The 20138-nt window shown below is 48.1% G+C and overlaps 1 protein-coding gene across 1 annotated transcript; it reads right to left on the bottom strand.

Annotated features, from left to right (window-relative positions):
• Nucleotides 1-166: 166 nt before the first annotated feature.
• WSB2 (WD repeat and SOCS box containing 2) lies at nucleotides 167-12319 on the bottom strand (the record flags this gene model as incomplete). The annotated part of the gene is made up of 8 exons (XM_079718215.1): nucleotides 167-329; nucleotides 946-1053; nucleotides 1166-1276; nucleotides 1981-2153; nucleotides 3307-3407; nucleotides 6123-6254; nucleotides 6411-6655; nucleotides 12132-12319. 8 exons carry the CDS (start codon nucleotides 12317-12319, stop codon nucleotides 167-169), a joined length of 1221 nt encoding a protein of 406 aa, XP_079574341.1.
• Nucleotides 12320-20138: the final 7819 nt, after the last annotated feature.

The following is a 20138-nucleotide window of genomic DNA, read 5'->3' as shown; positions in this document are numbered from 1 at the left end:
AGACTCCTGGCGAGGCCACTGGAATCCGGTTTTGCTACATTCTGTGCACAATCCAAAGAGAGATTCTATTTCAATCCAAGACCAGATGTTTGGCCCATTGCTCCAGCTACTTGTCAGGAAGATTTATCCTGCTACAGAGGAAACAAGTAAGACTATGGAGACTGGCTTAAAAAGTCCTATACGTGAGGAACTCTTTCATTTTCTTAGGGATCGGCAGCGCTAGCACTTGGTACGTTGTTAGGAAACTTCGCAGGGCTTTCCGGCATAAGTGCTTCAGTGATGACAGGACCCGAGGAGCCGTCCAGAACTGGACGTGGCCATCCCTTGTCCTGAAATGAGACGGAAACCAGTGCATTACGGCAGACCTTGGAAATGTATGTTTTCATTGGGGCAGATATCAATGTTTCTACTCTCACTTGCACTGGCAGGAGACTCGAGAGTGAAACGCAACCTGGACCTTGGAAATAGATGTGAAGGCTGTGGTGCTGAGTAATTAAGGCTGCTGAGGGCAGCAGGAGAACTCAAGACACCTCTGGTTCCAAAGTGCTGTCTCTGTCAGTACAGCCCTTTATAAATCATACTATGGGTTCAAATGTAACAGGGAAGAGTGCCACCTATTGAATTACAGATGTTCCCTGTAAGGTGGTCTCTGCCCTAAATGGTTTCCCATATAAATGCTGCATCATCTTGATTTCTGCTTCCTTGCAGACTTGGCCTGTTAGGTAGCATGAATTGTAGATCTTTCACGTTGACATTTAGGTTAAATATTAAGAGTTAATGATAAACTGTATTAGCAGAAGAGAATATCAGAATTTTATGTAATCTCAGATTTCCTTAAAGGCTTCCTCACAGGCAAGAAAATTCTAGATGCTTTCTTTCCTTAAAAAACTACATGGAATACACAGCAGAAATCACTACCCATCTGTTCGGCTAACAGATACATACCCCGTGGCAATAACTCCACCATGTGGAAAGAATGTGCAGCAGAGACCATTGGTCATAGGAGCAAACGCAATTGGAGTTTTCAGTTCCAAGGCCCAGATCCTGAGGAGCCTGGAGGAGAAAGGGACGTGTCAGCAGACCTGGGGCCAGACCCCAAGGGTGATGCTACAAGCCCTTTCCAACACTTGCTCTGAGGCCGCGGAAAGAGGTTTCTCTTCGTTACCTGTCATCCGCTACCGTGGCGAGGTACAAGCCTTCGGGGGAGAAGCACACAGACCTCAGGGAGCTGATGTGGACATCGCTGTCATCCATGGGGGGGCTGAGCTGGGTGTGGCTGAGGAGGACACAGGACAGTAGGTGGGCCTGGAGTGATGGCTGCCCTCCGCCCTCCGCCTTTCATCCCCAGGCAGGAGGCCAAAGTGCCATGGCCACAAAAAGGTTCCAGACACGTCTCGTACCCCATGTGGAAAACCTGGGGATTTGCAGACTGGAAAAGACGACTGGAAACAAGTTGCATTTCATACAGCTCCAGTGTCTCGTGCAGGAGGCTGAAGGATTACTAATATTCCCTGTGTTAATTTCCTTATGCAAAGTAGGTCAGCCCTCGCTTTAATGCCACGGTACAAACTGAAAGTCTTTTTTAGGCTAAGATACATGATAATTATAGGACTACCTATTATTTGCTGCAGAAAACAACAGAGACAAAGGGGAAAAGTAGACCAAGTTGGTGAGAACATGAAAATTCACTTTGGAAATACCAGTTTCAATAAGAGGATCATTCTGAACCTGTTACTACAGTTATTAGTAAGTGGAAAGAAAGAGTCACTGTGAGGTTTCAGAACGTGGGATCCAGAGCAGTACAGACAGCCTCCTAGAGCCGGAGACTCGAAGGCACTCGGGGCTAATGTGAGAATTGACAATGAAACACTGCTGCACACCAGTGCCTTAGAGTAAGTACGAACACACTGTGTCCTGGACCAAGACAGGTTTCCCATCGAACACCCCACTGGGAAGCAGAAGCAGGGAGGCAGTCCTTACTGGAGTGACCGCAGCCGCTCGCCAGTGTAGGGGTCCCACATGATCACATTGGTATCGTAAGAAGCCGTGACGAGCAAGGCAGAGTCGGGGGAGAAGTCACAAGAGACCACGCTGCTTTGGTGGCCCTCCAGCTTCCGGATTAATGTGTAGGACCGCATGCTCCACAGGAAGACCTGTGGGAAGAACAGGTGCCTGGTCAGGGCTGAAACAGTGCTCAGGATGTGAACAGTGAGAAGGCACAGCCTTGCCTCTCCAGGCCGCACAGCCAGGGGAAGCTAAGTTCTCCAGCCCCTTTTCTATGTTTCTTCTAGAACATGTCATACTGGCCTAAATAAAGTGACAGGTCTGAATTCTTGAGGCACATAACCAACAGACATGCTCAAGGAGCTTACTTTAGGGGAGAATCAACCAACCGACCTCAGGAAGACAGCAGCCAGCATGGCTCAGGGGAGGCTTCTGGGTCCTGCTTCTGAGCGCTCTTAGCAAATAGGGCAATGCATGCTGAAGACCTAAGTCAAGGGCTACCTTGTCCTTTCACTTGAAACCAAAAATACGGGTCAGAGGTGAATTCCTGGTCACCCAACAGAGCCATCTGGCACCCCTCTCTGGTTTACAGGACCACAGAAATCTGGCCCACGGCTGTAGGTCTGACCTAGCTCCTTACCTGAAACCTTCCTGAGAACCATTAAAAGAAGTATTTTCTTTTTTTTCCTTTAAGAAAACTCTCACTTTCACATAGTTCCAAACCTCAAATCAATGATTAACCACCTGAGCTGTACCAAATAGTGAACTCTTAACTTTCCCAAGTCGGTCACAGCAAACAACAGCTCAATGCAGATGTAAAACTCAAACAATCGGTTCCCAAACTGTTCCTGGGTTTCTAGCACTTTTGTTATAATAGACAGGATTTCAGGACAAAGTTCAACGAGTTACTGTACATTTTATGATTTGAATGGAAATCCTAATTAGGTGGATTCAAATTAGATGGTTCAAAGGAAATCTGGATCCACATGTGGGTTGCAACTTTTAAAATCGTAGACTCCAACGGGGAAAGAAATTTAAAAAACATGGCTTTCCCATCTTGTGAAGGCAAACAGCCCTCCCATGACATGATGGGAGCGATCTGCTTCCAAACACCTCCTCTCGTTTGGTTTGAGTCAAAGTGCAAATCAGAAAAGGAGGGGCCTCAGTCTGGCAGCGTGCCTCCCCCTGGGGCTGATTTGCAGGCGGCTTTGGAGGACACTGGCTCACTTACCCTCTCACGCATGAGGCCGCTTCCCTGAACCGAAGCAACAGAGCAAAGGGCACCCCAAGTTTGAGACTCACCGACTTCTCCCCAGCTGCAGAACACAGCATGCTGCAGTCTGGCGAGATGGAGCAGCAGTAAACCCACTGCAGGTGGCCCGATAACACCTGAATCTGTTTACCTGTCAGAGAAATGGAGCACACGGTGAGCCGACTCCCAAAACCACAGAGCAGAAAGCCTGAAGAACCGGCAGCGGTGCCTCCCCCCAGCCCCGCCAGCGGTTCTCTAGCAGCTGAGCCCACAGGCCCCTTTTTAAACGCAGAGAAAGAAATAGGACAGGATTTGTCATTTAAATGCCTGAAATCTATTAACATGACGTTATAATGCCCAAGGGAAATCATTACCTACTGTTTCACCAAAATCCACAAGGTCAGTGGGACAAAGGCTGTTCACAGATCAGGTCTGATACATTCCTTTGATAACAGAGAACACTCTTTTCAGGTCCCCCAACCACCTCAGTTACTCTGAAGCATCCTTCCAAATTTGAGAGCGTTTACCTTCAATTCTCTGTCCATTACGCTCTGTAATGGTTTCCCCCTGGCCACAAGGATCCCACTCTCACCCTCCTCCCACCCTCGCCAGGATGCCTGGATGAGCAGTGGTGCAGCGTAATTAGGGCCGCATGCTCTGGAGGCAGGTAAACTCAGCCTTGAATCCTGGCTCCACTGTTTACTCAGCACATAACCCTAGGTCACTCACGTCATCTCTCCAGATCTCCATCTGGGAAAAAACTAAATGCCCATCAACAGAGGAATGGATGAATAAAGGGTAGTATTCCACCTGTTAAGTCAGATGAAATTAAGGAACTAGATTTTCCATGGAGTACTGTCTAATAAAAAAGAAAAATGCAGAAAAAATGTGAAGAATATGATTCCATTTTTGTGAAACAATGACCCCCAAATCCATAAATGTAAAAGTGAGTGTCTGGGACTTCCCTGGTGGCGCAATGGTTAAGAATCCACCTGCCCATGCAGGGGACACGGGTTCGAGCCCTGGTCCGGGAAGATCCCACACGCCATGGAGCAACTAAGCCCATGCGGCCACAACTACCGAGCCTGCGCTCTAGAGCCTGTGAGCCACATCTACTGAGCCCATGTGCCAGAGCCCATGCTCCGCAACAAGAGATGCCACCGCAATAAGAAGGCTGCGCACAGCAACGAAGTGTAGCGAGTAGCCCCCGCTCACCGCAACCAGAGAAAGCCCACGTGCAGCAACGAAGACCCAACACAGCCAAAAATAAATAAATTAATTTTTTAAAAAAGTGAGTGTCTGAATAGGATTATGCAAGTATAGAGAAAAATATGGAAGGCAATATGGAAGGATCTTATTTAGCATGGGTGACAGGACTGCAGGGGGATTATGGAGGAATGCAAAGGAGGGGAGGATGAGAAAGTTTGGGGGGAGAAGCCTCAAAAAAGGGGGGAAGAATGTATATGGTCATACATATGCATTTAAGAATTCATGTGTATGTGTGGGTATATAGAAATAAATTTTATGAAAGTCAGTCATGGTTTCTTCAGCTCTCAAGTAAGAAGCATACCTGCTCCCCCGGGGTAGGTGTGAGTGAATAAATCAAGGCAGGGTGGGAGGGCAGGGCCCCGTGCCTGGGGACACTACTTTAGTCCCCTCCTCTCCTTGAAAAGCCCTAGTAACTGGCCTAGTCCATTCTGCCCACTCAGTCCCCTTCAGCGAGTCCTCCCTCCCTGCCTCAGAGGGTGGCAAGGTGCCTGCGACGCTCATTAAAAAAGGCGCTGCGTCTGAGCACACTCCCAGTCAGCAGGCCCACCTCAGACCACACAGCCACAAGCTCCACAGCGACGGGCAGACAGGACCCAGGGCGCGCTGCGTGACTCGATGCCGTCAGGTGAGGACACCACGAGCACCTCCTTAGTTGCCTGACAAGTTATCAGGCTCGTTTCTGAGAGGGCAGGGACGGGGCCCCTCTCATGGTGTGGAGAGCTGCAGAGTCACTGCTCGGGCTCTGTGTCATCAGGGACGAGGGTGCTCTTCATGGACCGCCCAGGTCCCCATTTCCTCCTCCACCTCCCTCCACGCCTGCGAGGGAGAAATGGCCCGGCAACCAATTCCCCTCCCCTGTGTCACCCTCCCAGCTGAGGAGCAACACCAGAGATGTATGGGATTCTCCGTCGGGCTGCTCCAGGATACAGTCCTGCTTAGAGCAGAACTGCACTAAGGCTGACCGCCCCCCTCCCCACCCCAACCTGAGAGGATTCTTCTAGATTCCACCGTACAAAGAAACTTTACTTCTAACAGGAAGTACCCAACATGGATGACTTCTTCCAGATCAGTGGTTCTCAACCAGGGGAGGCTGTGGCCTTTATGTTGACACTGGGCTATGTCTGGAGACATTTTTGGTTGTCACAACTGGAGAAGGTGCTACTGGCATCTCACGGGTTAAGAGGGCAAGGATGCTGCTCCACACCGGAATGCACAGGAAGGTCCGTAACAAAGAATTATCCAGCCCAGTTTGGCAAGAGTGCCACAGCTGAGAAAACCTATTCTACACCATGTGTTTTCGAGAGGGATGAAAACTGGTTCTTGATGGCCAGAAAAATCTGACCTTTTTTATGTACAAAGCACAGATGCGCATCCAGTACCTGAAGAGATATTCAATGTATTTTTTGGCATGAAAATCTCCCGGGTGGTGAGGGGGCTGGGGGGTGACTAGGAAAAACATGTCTAAAAAGTCTCCTTAGGAGGCGATAACAGAAAAAAGGTTGAGAAACACTGTTCTGGATAAAATGACACTGGTCAAGTAGAGAGAGGGGCAAATACACTATTTTGGGGCTGCCAAGTCATTCCGTCACCTCCATACCATGTTTATTCAGGTCCCAGATACGAAGAGTCTTATCTCGGGATGCAGAAACCAAAATCAAACTGCCACTGGGTGTGAAGCTCAGATCTCTCACGACGTCTTGGTGGCCAGACAGATTCAAAAGCAGGAGCCCTAGCGTGAGACAGAGGGGCACTCGATCAGGGGGAGAGGCAGCTCTGGTCTACAGGTCACAGCCACACCCCTCAGCCAACTGGCGGCCCCTCTGGTCCCTGATCGGAATGCGCATGAGAGCCCCCTGGGGCCTGATCCCAGCGGGAAATGACCTACCTGTCTGTACCTCCCAAATCTTGATCTGCCCGTCGTTGAGCCCCGTAGCAAGGATCAGGCAAGAGACGTCTGGCACCTGGGGATGGTGGCGTGCCCAGAGCTTCCTGCTGGGTGGAGAAGGCCACGGGCTGAAGGCCAAGCCCCAGACAATCTGCCCACAGTCCAGCGTCTTCTCCTTTGGGCTGCCTCGCCCTTTTGTATCATTTTTGCTGCTTCGGCTTTTGGCTTCGAACCCTTTAGGGATGCTGGGGAAAGCAGAGAGTTCTTAATGAGTCTGAAATTGCCACCAAGTCAATCGACTTTTCATTCTGGGGTATCTAAGCCTTTGAAATCCTAGAAACAAATAGGCCTTCAGTGAATTCTAGTACGACCTTTCTTCTTGATTTTTTTTTTTAAGAATTCGCGTAACAGAGACTTCACTGGCCGTGGCTCATCCCATCTGTGACAGCCCTGCAGTGGGGCGACCTGCCTTGTGGGATAACTAGATCACAGATGCTCCAGGGAGCCATTTGCTTCTTCAGAAAGTTCTCCTGGGTTTGGGTGCGTGGAAGGAAAGACGCACTCCATGTTTCTCATGAGAAAGCAAGCATGCTGTAGGTGGGAACTAGGACAGAACTTAGAGCCTGAATAACCATCTGCCACTCTTCTGCCTCATATACCCCCCCTTAGCTCTAGCTTATAAAGTCCCCAAGGAGCAGGAAAATAAACCCATTTTTCAGGCCAACAGTTTGCTTGGTACATGCTCATTTCCACCTTCACTCACTTTGCTCCGATCAATGAATGAGCCTCTTTCATTTACTTCTCTGAGGGCACATCCAGTCCAGGAACCAACCAGCAGGGCAGTCAAGGAAAGAACTCAGAGCTTGTTCAGGGACATGCTGACCTCAAAAATCTCGTGGCCCAAGCCTTTCCTTTACCTTCTACTTATGCTGAAACACAGGACCAGACAAGCTAAATAAGACTCCGTCCCTAAGAAACAGGGCCCTGCCCACCACTCTGCCTCGCAGACAATCTATCAAAGGCATGAGCAGTTAAACAGTCCTGGGGTTCGGCCCGCAAACGCAGAACACTTATCTGCGGTACACTTTATCACTGTAAGTATTCAGTCCTGCTTTGCTACGTGGCTCTGACCACACTCCGTGGTTTATCGAACTGGGGGAAAGAGTGATGATAAAGCTGGGACTCATTTCCATGAAAAATCCTATAGCCAACATACATGCAGCGGAACCTCTTTCTGTATTACATCTGTTCCCGAAAAGTTAAGTAAATCATAGTTTTGTCAATCGCATCATCGAAATACATTAAAGAATTTTAAGCAAGCTCACCTACAAAACTAGAAGGGAGAGACTGGGGCAAATGTGGGCTCCTTCGGCTCTGAAAGTCTATCATTCTAAAGCAGAGGCTGCAGGAGTGTGCCCGGGAGGGTAGTCTGTTCTGTACGCAAAGCCGTCTCCCACCTCCACCAGGCTCGTCTGCCCACCTCTCGCCTAGGGATGCGTTCATGCTCGAGCAGCAGAGCTGACTTGTCTTGACAGAGACATACGGCCCCCAAAGCCAGAAATATTTACTATCTGGGCCTTTATAGAAAAAGTGTGCCGACCCCTGGTCTAAATGGCCAAACGTGGTCTGAAAATTTGTTGTTCGGACAGAACATCTGAAATGTGACACTGAATGCCTTTTCAATGAAGCCCGCCCAATCCACATCCGGCCCCAGCCAGGCCGACACACGCACTTCGAAGACCTGCCCGGCCCTGACTCGGGGGCCTTAGTTGGCCACCCAGGGGAGAAGCACAGAAAAGGCAAGCTATGCGGAGAGCTCTGTAGGCCAGCTCAGAACCTCCAAAGTTACCTTTCTTTTTTTTTTTTATATAAAATCCTGATTTCTGTATTTGAATTAAGGGATACATCTGTAGCTACTTTATTCCATAAGGAATTAAGGCTCATTGACATAGTAATTTATTTTACTATCATAAATTTAACATGTTAGGGGTAGAGATAACTTTCCTGGGGTCACAAAATCGGGGGCAGAATGGGAACTAGTAGTCAGGTCTTGGGTGTCCTAGTCTAGTGTTCAGCACATGCCCTGGACTTCAGAGTCTGCAATGAATTCAAGGGATGAGCTACATGGGAGGTAGCAGACACAACTGTGGGAGGGGACCGCTTGGGGCCAGGGACAGTCATTAGGAGAATTTAACTTCATCAAAATTGAATTTTCAGAAAATTTTATTTCTAAAAGTAGTAGTATATTTATCTAGTTATTATCAGTTATTTGCTCAATATCAAAAGCACTTCATTATATGATTTTTTAAATGTGTAACAATCCTAACAAGAATATAAAGGCCCCAGATTTCCCCTTTTAAAGGACTTTTAAAATAACAATTATTTTAAATTATAAAATTAATAGTGAAACATGGGGAAATTTTGGAAATGAGAAAACTATAAAAATTACCCAGATCCTAATACCACTCTAACCACAGTAAACACTGTACGATGAATTTTTAATTTATGTGTACATTCGCATGTTATTCAAAAACAAATCTGGGATCATACTCCAAATACAGTTTCATAGCTTGCTTTCATAGCTTGTTTTTTTCAGTAAGCCTTGTACTGTAAGCATTTCCTCAAGTTATTATTCTTCAAAATGTGTGATATTTCGCTAAAACAAGTAACTGCTCATTTAACATATTAAACAATATTTCCCTCATTATATTAAACAAAAGATACACATAAAGGGTTAATGCTCAAATTTACATTTTCCCTAATATTGGAAAGATATATTTATGTATAGTAATATATATATTTGAATACAAGAGTGATTTTCAAGGAAGTAAAAGATTTCCCACTTTATCCTTTTTAAAAAATACTTTTTCAGGGGCTTCCCTGGTGGCGCAGTGGTTGAGAGTCCGCCTGCCGATGCAGGGGACACGGGTTCGTGCCCCGGTCTGGGAAGATCCCACATGCCGCGGAGCGGCTAGGCCCGTGAGCCATGGCTGCTGGGCCTGCGCGTCCAGAGCCTGTGCTCCGCAACGGGAGAGGCCACAGCAGTGAGAAGCCCACGTAATGCAAAAAAAAAAAAAAAAAAAATACTTTTTCAGACTATAAATCTACATCAGATTTAAGTCTGGATATGAAGTTGAGTCCCTTGTATTTAGACTGGGGGAATCAATAAATAATGATCTTGTCATTACCATTAAACTGAGTATAGAACTGAAAATTGTGATAAAAAAACAAAAACAAAAAACACACACAACAATCTTTGATGGCTACAAAAATATACAGCAATGCCACAATTTCCTTAATCATTCTCTCATCACCAGATTTTAAGCTATTTCTGATTTTTAACTATCATATGATTAATTTCATGTTGAAAATCAGTGTATGTAAATGGGTGACCTCCCATTTGCAGCAACATGGATGGACCTAGAGATTGTCATACTAAGTAAGTCAGACAGTGAAAGACAAATATCATGTGGTATCACTTATATGTGGAATATAAAAAAATGGTACAAATGAACTTATCTACAAAACAGATATAGAGTCATAGACGTAGAACACAATCTTATGGTTACCGGGGGGAAGTGGCGGGAGGAATAAATTGGGAGATTGGGATCGACATATACACATTACTATACATAAAATAGATAACTAATAAGGACCTACTGTATAGCACAGGGAACTCTACTCAATATTCTGTCATGACCTATGTGGGAAAAGTATCTAAAAGAGAGTGGATATATGTATATGTATAATTGATTCATTTTGCTGTACAGCAGAAAATAACAACATTGTAAATCAACTATACTCCAATAAAAATTGTAAAATAAATAAATAAATAAATACACGACCCCATTTCTGAGATTCCTAATCGCAGGAAGAACAGTTTTAAGGTCCTCGAAATGGCCTTCCTTCCAGCAAGTGCATACATTTATACTCCTCAACCCCAGCAGTGTGCAGAGTACCCATCTCAGCAAATTTTCATCAGCGTTACCTATTATCAAGGCAACAAGTTTCAGACTGAACTTACAAAAAACTTAAATCTAACGTGCTACTTGTAAGAAATGCTTAAAGCAAAACAAATGAGACCCTCATGGGCAGGGGCCATGTTTGATTTATTTCAGGATTCTCAGCCCCTGGCTCTGGGTCAGGCAAGGAAGACTGCAACAACTGTTGGCTGAGTAAATAAATACAGACGTAGAGTTGCCCTGTGACAAATGAAAAAAATACTGATGCTGGGCCATCTGACTGGGAGCTCACAGCATTCAGATACTGGGACTTGTGCAGCCCAGAGAAAGAAAAGCTAGTTAATATCAGGAACTGAACTTGGCTGATAATAAAAAAGGCAACTAGCCAATTTTAAAATGGACCAAGGATCTGAATAGACATTTCTCCAAAGAAGACATGAAAAGGGCCAATAAGCACATGAAAAGGTGGGCAAGATCAGTAGCCAGCAAGGAAATGCAAATCAAAACCACAATGAGATGCCACTTTGCTCCCACTAGGATGGCTATACTATAATCAAAAAGACAGTCGAGGGCTTCCCTGGTGGCGCAGTGGTTGAGAGTCCGCTTGCCGATGCAGGGGACGCGGGTTCGTGCCCCACTCCGGGAAGGTCCCACATGCTGTGGAGCGGCTGGGCCCGTGAGCCATGGCCGCTGAGCCTGCGCGTCTGGAGCCTGTGCTCCGCAATGGGAGAGGCCACAACAGTGAGAGGCCCGCGTACCGCAAAAAAAAAAAAAAAAAAAAAGACAGTCGATAACAAGTGTTGGTGAGGATGTGGAAAATTTGGAAATCTCCAACATTGCTGGTGGGATTGTAAAATGGTGCAACCACTTTGAAAAACAGTCTGACAGTTCCTCAACCAGTTAAACATATACAAAAACATATATCCACACAAAAACTTGACATGTGTTCACAGAAGCATTATCTAAAGAAGCCAAAAAGTGAAAACAACCTGAATGTTCACCAGTGGATACACTTATAAACAAAATGTGGTGTCTCCATAAAATGGAACATTATTTGGCAGTAAAGGGAAATGAAGTCATGAAGCATGCTACAACATGGATAACCATGAAAACAGTATCCTAAGTTAAAGAAGCCAGTCAACCGACTACATAGTGTATGATTCGATTTGTATGAAATGTCTAGAATAGGCAAATCTATAAAGACAGAAAGTAGATTAGAGGCTGCTCAGGGCTGGAGAGCAGAGGGGGATTAGAGGGTTTCTTTCTGGGGTGACAAAAATGTTGTAAGATTGATCATGGTGATGGATGCACAACTCTGTGAATGTTCTCAAGTCACTTAGCTGTATACTTTATTTTTTGTGTGAAAGACAAGTTTATTTGCCTCCAAAGGACTCAGGTAATTTAGAGAAATTTAAAATACAGTTAGTTGGTAAGGGGGAATCATCCCTAATCAGCAGCTGCCGAATAATCAAGCCTAACTACCCAGTTGGGCCTCTAGCTGTACACTTTAAATGGGCAAATTGTATGGCATATAAATTATATCTCAGTAAAGCTGTTAAAAAAAAAAAAACTCGGGGCTAACCTAATCTTGATGCAGTTAATTTTCCCAGGTACAGAATGTGGGACCCTGGAAACCTCACTGATCAATTCCTGAACTGTTCTGGCCACCTTCCCTCTCCTGCTCTCGGGCAGGGAGTCATCTGGGAGAGCGCTCAGTTCCCCAGGACTCCCTCATTCCCTTGGGAGTGAAAGAACTTACAACTGCTCCTCCAGCGGCCAGGGGATCAGCTTGACAATGCAGTGTCCTTGAGACCAGGCGAACCAGGAACCATCCGGAGAGAAGGCAACGCTCCACGTTTCACAGCTTGACTTCCAATCAAACTGATGGGGGCGCCCGGGCTTGAGTTCGGCCAGCAGCAGTGGCTCCTCTGGGGCAGGAGACAGCATGCTTCAAACAAGCACCCTCACCTCGAGGGAAAGGGCAGAACCGGGCCCCTGACCACCTTGCTGACTCAGAAACTGGAAAGCCACCGAGGTCTCCCCATGGCAAAAAGTGACAGTCCGGATTCTGGGAGGGAGTTGTCATTTAAATGACCTGAGACAACAACAGTAGCCACAGGCTGAATTCCAGTGGGGTTACTCAGTTCTGGCACTCCTGACTTCTGGTTAACCGTGACTCAGAGTAACCTTTGTAAGAGTGAACCCAGTGAAGGGAGGCCTCATTTTCCTATGAAAGCCCGAAGAGGAAGAAAGGAGACAGGCCAGGCAAGGATCAGACGGTGCTGATCAGGAAGCCTTCAGATGCACTTAAGGTCTCTCCAAAAGAACCTGCTACTGGGAAGCAGGTGAAAGAAGGAATATCTGAAACTCACAGGCTCCCTCTCACTCCCCATCCTCCCCCATCATCAAGGCTAAAATGTTCAGCACTGGCCCTGCTTCCTGTCACTCAGACTTCTTGATCTGGCCTCCCACTTCCATCTCCTCTCTGTTCTGGCCTAAACCTTCCTCCCATCTTGGCCCCATCTTTTACAAGACTCTCCTGATGCATTTTCTCCTGCCCCCAGGGGCCCTGCTGAAGCTGAAACGCACATCACATCACGACATTTCTTTCAAATACATTCCAAAGCTCCCACCTGCCTACCAGATAAAGGCAGCTGAGACCCGGCCTCCCAACCCACCCCACCGGCCCCAGCCTTCCCTTTCCGGTTGTCTCCCTGCACGCCACACGCCGGCCACACACACCTCCCTGTCGTGCCCCAAGTAGCTCATCTGAGTTCACACCTAGACTCATTTTCTGCTTATGAGAATCCCACTGAGATTGGCAACGCAGAAGCATACCTAGATCTCACACTATCAAAGCGGAAGGAAGTCCCACTCTCCTTATTTCTTTCTCTCCTGTAGTGACAAGTTTCCCTCTGCCCCAACACCACCCCCAGCTGGGAATTTACGCAGCCGCCTTCAAACGCCAAGCCGATTCAATCCTTGTTTCTTTTGGGGGGGGGCGGGGGGGGGCTGGACTGGTGCTTCTTCCTCGACCTGAAGGGCAGTCCCCAGTTCCAGGCTCTCCTCCAGCGGAAGATTCTCAATGGCTGACAAAGCTTGTAAGTTCATGGCCTTCAGAACTGATTTTTTGATCGCTATGATTGCGTTACATACGAATATAAAAACTGGCTTCCATCCTGAATGAGGTCACTGTCTGATGTGTATGTTCCACTTTAGCAGTTTTGAGACTTTGACCTTTTTATAGCTGTTACTAGATAGATACTAATTTAAACAGCCCCTATTTCGTATATTTTAGGACACATCTTTATAAGTCTTCTCAGTTTGACCTTGTTAAAATCAGGATGTGTCAAGCGATGACTTTTCATAGTTAAATAGGCAGTATTTTTTTCAGTGACACATACTGGCAATACAATCCATGATATCCTGGATTCAATGAAACAGACGGTAGACATGCATATATGTATATAATATTTATACGTATATTTTTTTTCTGACATATGCATTATAGGAAAATACATGGGTATATCTTGTTTCATGAAATAAATGTATGGCTGAAAATTCTGTCTTTAAATAGAATTTTAATAAATCATATTAAGCCTTTATGACTTTGTTATTTAAAGAAAATTTAAGGAAGTTTCCTTTGTAAAGAGAATATTCATTCCCTGAGGTTCTATGCTTAAATCTAGGTTTTAATATATCAGATCTGTCTAAATTGGCATTTGTATACGCCCAGGTAATTCCTCCTAGAAATCTGTATGTGTTTGCACAGGCGATCCTTTCACTTACACAGTTACTTGTGTATCTGAGCATAATCCTCTGGATGTGAATATCTGCACGGTAAGAAGTTACTTTACACTGTAAATCCAAAACAAGACTCAGTGTTATGTGGCAACCCCGTGGCCTTTATTCCCATTATTTCTAGATATCTTCTTAAGGTAAAAGAGCCTTATTCTGTTAATGCCTCCTCATGGGGTCCAGTGGTTCTCAGCCGGGGGCACTTTTGCCCCCTAGGGACATGTGGCAATGTCTGGACACATTTTGGTTGTTGTAACCAGAGGCGGTGCTACTGGCATCTAATGGGTGGAAGCCAGGGATGCTGCTCAACACCCTACAGTGCACAGGACGGCCCCTACAATGAAGAATTATTTTGCTCAAAATGTCAGTGGTGCTGAGGTTGAGAAGCCAGATGGAGTCAAATATTAAACGACATGGACTGATCTGGAGGTACATTTTCTTCACCTGACTTCATTCCATTCTGGTAATATTCACACTTGGTTCGTTCCCTCCACAATACGCACGTTATCCATCCTTTCGACACCATGGAGGCTCCACACAATATGAAAAGGGGCCACCCCTGACTTCTCTCTTTTCTTTACCTCCCAAACCAAATCCATTAACTAGTTCTACTGCATCTGCTTCCAAAAGACTTGCCAAACCTAACTCCCCTCCATCTCATGGCTGCCATTCTAACCTATGCAACACCGTCTCACCAACATTGGCTCATATATGCAACATCATCTCTCACTAAGCAGCCTCCTAGCTCCCTCTGCTAGGAGACTGCTCTCCTAGCTCCCCCTCTGGCCCCCAACCACCCATTCTCCTCATCTTTCAGAGTGATCAGTTTTGATCACTCTTAGAATAAAATCCTCACCCTGCCCTAGAAGTCCTGCACACTGGCCTTCTCTCACCCCTTGACTATGCTCTATTAGTTCTGACCTCAGGGCCTTTGCACCAGCTATTCTCTTAGACTGGAATGCCTGCATGCCTGGCACCTTCTCTTCATCCAGGTCTCGGCTCAAATGACAACTCCTTAGAGAGCCCTGCTCTGATCCCAAGTCAATGTCCTTCATAACTCCTCACTTTATTTTCTTTACGGCACAATCACCATTATGATTATTATCCGTCTCCCTCCAATTAGGACATCAATGCCACCGACAGAACAGGGACCTTGTATGTTTATCCCCAGTGCCTAGCAGAGTTCCTGGCAGAGAGCACGCACTCAGTAAATATTTGTGGAATAAATATACATGGTATCTCTCTATAATATAAATGAAATGAAGCCCCTTAGACTATTATGATGCCTTTGCCAAACATTTTACATGAAATGCTTCTTAAACATAAGCCATACCCAGATTTCACACTCTATTTCTGTGATTTGGGGATTTAATCTCTTGCTATTTCAAGCTCAAGAATCCAAGGACTAAAATAAGAAAAAAAAGAAGGAACTACGGAGCTTCTGAAGAGGAGGCTGGGCCCAAACTAAACTTGGCTGCTGGAAAAGAAAGCCATAATTAGTCCAGAACTTTAAAAAGAAAAAACCAGAGGCAAGAGGATCCAGCTTCATCTGGGATTGTACCTGCCCTGGCCCTTCTTGCTGAAAAGGCCTATGGATCCGAGTTTTCTACTTAAACACTGGGATGCGTTTGGATAATCAGGCAGAGTGGAAAGACATTTACCATGGGCCTCTTCTGTGAAAGGAGATTTGCCTGAACACAGAGAGAGAGAAGCTATGAATGACTCTGGCCGGCAGGAAGCTTGTTGATTTGTCCTGCCTTGAGATCTCTACATGAGATGTTCCATCCGTTCAGAAAACCCTGCCTGGCTGGCCCCAGATCCTTGCCCAGCTGCTCTGTCTACCCTTCAGGCCTCAGTGCTGGTGTCACCTTCTCAGAGACCTTCCTTGCCTCACTATCCAACGTGGCCCAGTCACTTTCTTTTCACTCCACTGAATTTTCTTTATCACTCACACAACTTCTCTTGATTGTTTACTGCTTTTTATGTTAACTGTTGTTTCTCTCTTCCCCACCCTCATTCCGAACTGTTCACTGCTATTGGGCTGTGCTGTCCAATACAGTAACTGCTAGCCACACGTGGCTACTGACCTTCTGAAACGTGGCAAGTCCCAATTACGATGGGCCATTAGGTACATGATACACACTACTTCAAAGACGGTACAAAAGCAAAAATCTAAAATTTTTCAATAATTATTCATGATTACATGTTATAATGATAATATTTTAGATATGCAGGATTGACAAAGATATAATTTTTAAATTACTTTCACCTGTTTCACTTTTTTTTTTTAATGCTACTAGAACATTTCAAATTGCATATGTGGCTCGCGTTATATTTCTATTGGCCGGTGCTGGCCTAGAGAGTGCCTGGCCCACAGTAGACACTCAATAAATATTTGAATGAATAAATACATTCTAACCACTACTCTGAAGATATCTACTGCTGTCCATTACAATTAGTCCCATTACAATGGTCTTTATTCAGTTTCAAAAGAATAAAACTCTGGCCTTTTTTTTTTTTTTTAACGGTAGCTTGGCAGCTCTCAACAGCTCAGCCCACACCCCAAAACACAGTCGTCAATCATTAGGAAAAACCCAGAACTGGAAACAGATTCCTGCTAAAAAGAGAGGCTAGCTCCAGATCGCTTTCAGATATAAACTAAAAGCAGTCAATGGAATAGACAGCGGAAGCTATAAAAAGATTCACGTAAGATTTCAGGCAAACAGTAGGGGCCATTTAACAACAGTTCTATGGGTTAACAAATTCACCGAAGAGAAAGCCCTTATCTAGATGGGAAGGCAGAGAGAGCTACCTCTACACCTGGTACTGAATGCCTTACTCCAGCAAACAAAGAAATGTCATTTCCCAAATTAAAAAGTTACACCACCCCAGGGAAAACCCTGATTTCAACCCACCCACCCACAATCCCTGCTCCATCAAAGAAGCCAGGGAAACACAAAAACATCCACGATCAGAATCCTCCAGACCAGAATGAAGCTTGAACTTCACTGGAAGAATACAAAGAGGTTCTGGAACAAATTCTGAGCCTAGGCCTTGACCCCTTCTGAGAAATTTCCCCGAAGGAAACCGCCTTTAAGCATGGAAGTATATTCAAGAGTTGGGACTCCCAGAATACATCACAAGCCCACCCCAAATTTCTATTAGTGGGGTTTAGGGGCAAAGTGGTTGGAAAGAAGAAGCCTGAAGGACGTATCTTGAGGTCTGGCCTTTGCATAACAAGCACACCATTCCCACTGAGGCTGCATGGTCATTTGGGCTGACCCTCCAAGTGCTTCCAATATTCTCCGACTTCCACACCGTTTTCTGATGACAGCTGTTAACAAGGAGAGAGGCAAGTACCTCACTCATCGGTGTATCCTAAACTTGTCCCCTCATCCATGTCACCAGGGATCGGCAGCCCGGGTCTACAAATCAGTCTCTATTGGGAGAGGCTTGGAATATGTTTTTTCAATAGGGATTCCAGACCCCATTTTCACGCACAGACAAGTTTGGGAAGCTCCCAACCACCCGCTGAGGCAGATACTATTATTAGCCCATTTTGTAGCTACAAAACAGACTTGGATTAAGCGGTTCGTCCACGATCACACAGCCTGTAAGGAGCAGAGCGGACACCCACCCAGACCTCAAGTGCAGCACCTGGGCACCCACCCTCTCGGGTATCACCATCCCCCCGCCCGAGGGCCTGGCGCCCGTCGCGTCCCACCCGGGCGGAGGCGTCGGGCCCCGGGCGCCCCGGAATGTCCCGGGGATGGGGATCCCTGCCGCGCAAAGGCCCGTCCTCCCCGGGTCCCGTCGGCGGCGCGAGACGGGGTGGCGGCCGCTGACAGCGAAAGCGAAACAAAGCTGGTCGCCCGGGGCGCACCCTGCCGCCAGCCGACGCGGACAGCCCAGGCCCGGCGCCCCCGCCGTCCCCATCCCCCGCCCCGGCCGAGCCCGCGCCCCACCCCCCAGGGAACGGGCCCGGCCCCGCCGGCGGGGAACGCGCGCCACGGCCCCACTCACCTCCGGCCTCCATGGAGGACGCGCGCGGCCCCTCGGCAGGCGGCGGGCGCCTCAGCCCCCCGGGCCGCCGGCCCTCATGCCGCCCCCGCGCCGCCCGCCCCCACCCCGGCCCCGGCCCCGGCCCCGGCCCCGGCCCCGCCGCCGCCGCCGCCGCCGCGCCCGCCGCCGCCGCCCGGAGAGGCCATCAGCTGCTTCCCGTCACATGGCGGCGGGCGCGGGCGGGGACGCGCGGGGGGCGGGGCCGGGGCGGGCTGGAGAGAACCCGGGAGCCGGGCTGCCGGACGGCGTGGGGCGGGCAGGTGGACGCCGGGCGGGGAAGGGTCGGCCTTGGAGGCGGGGTGGGGAACGGGGCCGAAGGGAAAGCGGAGTGGGGGGGCAGGTGGACGCGGGCAGGAGAAAAACCTGGGGTTTGGGGGAGCGGGGCCCGGGGAAAGTGGGGGGCAGGTGAAAACCCGGGGGTGGGGAGCGGAGCTCAGAGGAGAACGGGCGGCTGTGAGGACAGACTGTAACCTGGGGCGGGAGGTGCTGAGGGAGAAACCGGGGTGGGAGGCAGGCAGGTGAACGCGAGGCGGGGGGGGGGGGGGGGTCGGGGAGCGGGGCCGAGGGGAAACGGGGGCCGGAGGGGGAAATGGGGGTGGGAGAACCAGGGGACAGAGGGAGCGCCTCTGGTAGACCTGGGAGGAGCGGGGCTTAGGGGGAAGGCGGGAATGGGGGGGATGGGAGGAACGGAGTGGGGGGCCAGGTGATGATCGGGGATGGAGGGAGGAGGTGTGGGTCTAAAACGGGGTGCGGTGAAGCTGAGGGGAAAACGAGGAAGGGGGTACGGAAAGGCACCGGGGAGCTGAGGAGAAAACGGGGGGAGATGGGACAGGGGGAAAATCGGGGGGGGGGGGGCGGACCAGGGCCGAATGGGGACCTGAAGACGCCGGCGGTCAGGAGAATGGGGGAGACGAAAAGCAAAGACTGAGGAGAGAACTGGGGGGATGGGGTCCCGGAACCCCGGCGGGAGAGAAGAAATGAGGCAGAGGAGTAAGATTGGCAACCTGAGGCGGCGGGGCGCTCAGAGGTTAATTGGGAGCCGCGGTAGAGGAACGAAGGGGCTGAGAGGAGTAAAAGTGTAGGGTGAGAGGAAGGCGTCAGCCGCCGTTGCTTAAAAAATGGGAACCAGAAAAAAAAAAAAAGCCCACCGGAAAATGGAGGGTGAAAACATGAACGTGCCGCGATTAAAAGGGGCGGAGAGCAAGGGGCAGCCAGCCAGAGAAAAAGAGGGGTCAAAAGTGGTGGGAGGGTCCAGAAATGGACAAGCTGGGTGAACGTGGGTGTGACCCAGGAAGCCTGAGGGACAGCACGGAACAGAAGTGAAAACAGGCGGAGGTAAAATGAGGGGCTGGGAAAACAGAGGCTTGGATTAAACACACACGGGACATGAAAATGGAGGGACAGGGTTAAAAAGAACATGGGGGGACTTCCCTGGTGGCGCAGTGGTTAAGAATATGCCTGCCAGTGCAGGGGACATGGGTTTGAGCCCTGGTCGGGGAAGAGATCCGACATGCCGCGGAGCAGGTAAGCCCGTGTGCACCACAACTACTGAGCCCGCGTGCTGCAACTACGGAAGCCCGTGCACCTAGAGCCCGTGCTCTGCAACAAGAAGCCACTGCAATGAGAAACCCGCGCACAGCAACGAAGACCAAACGCAGCCTAAATAAATAAATAAATTTATTTTTTTTAAAAAATGGGAAAGTGAGGTGAAGGTAGGAATCATGGGTTTGGTTAAAAAGGAAGGAAGTTGAAAATGGGACAGCTTTGATTAGAGCTTAGGAAGCTTGGAATGAAGTAAAGAAACAGGAGAGATGAATGACCCAAGAGAAGGGCCTAGAACAGGAACAGGGAGTGGAGTTGGGCCACCTCAAGTGGGAGGTGAGGTGACACATTCTGGGGACTACAA

This window comes from Hyperoodon ampullatus, assembly GCF_949752795.1.
Source record: "Hyperoodon ampullatus genome assembly, chromosome: 13".
Classification (NCBI taxonomy): domain Eukaryota; kingdom Metazoa; phylum Chordata; class Mammalia; order Artiodactyla; family Ziphiidae; genus Hyperoodon; species Hyperoodon ampullatus.
Note: the sequence above shows the minus strand (reverse complement) of the source record. Positions and strands in the feature narration are given on the sequence as shown.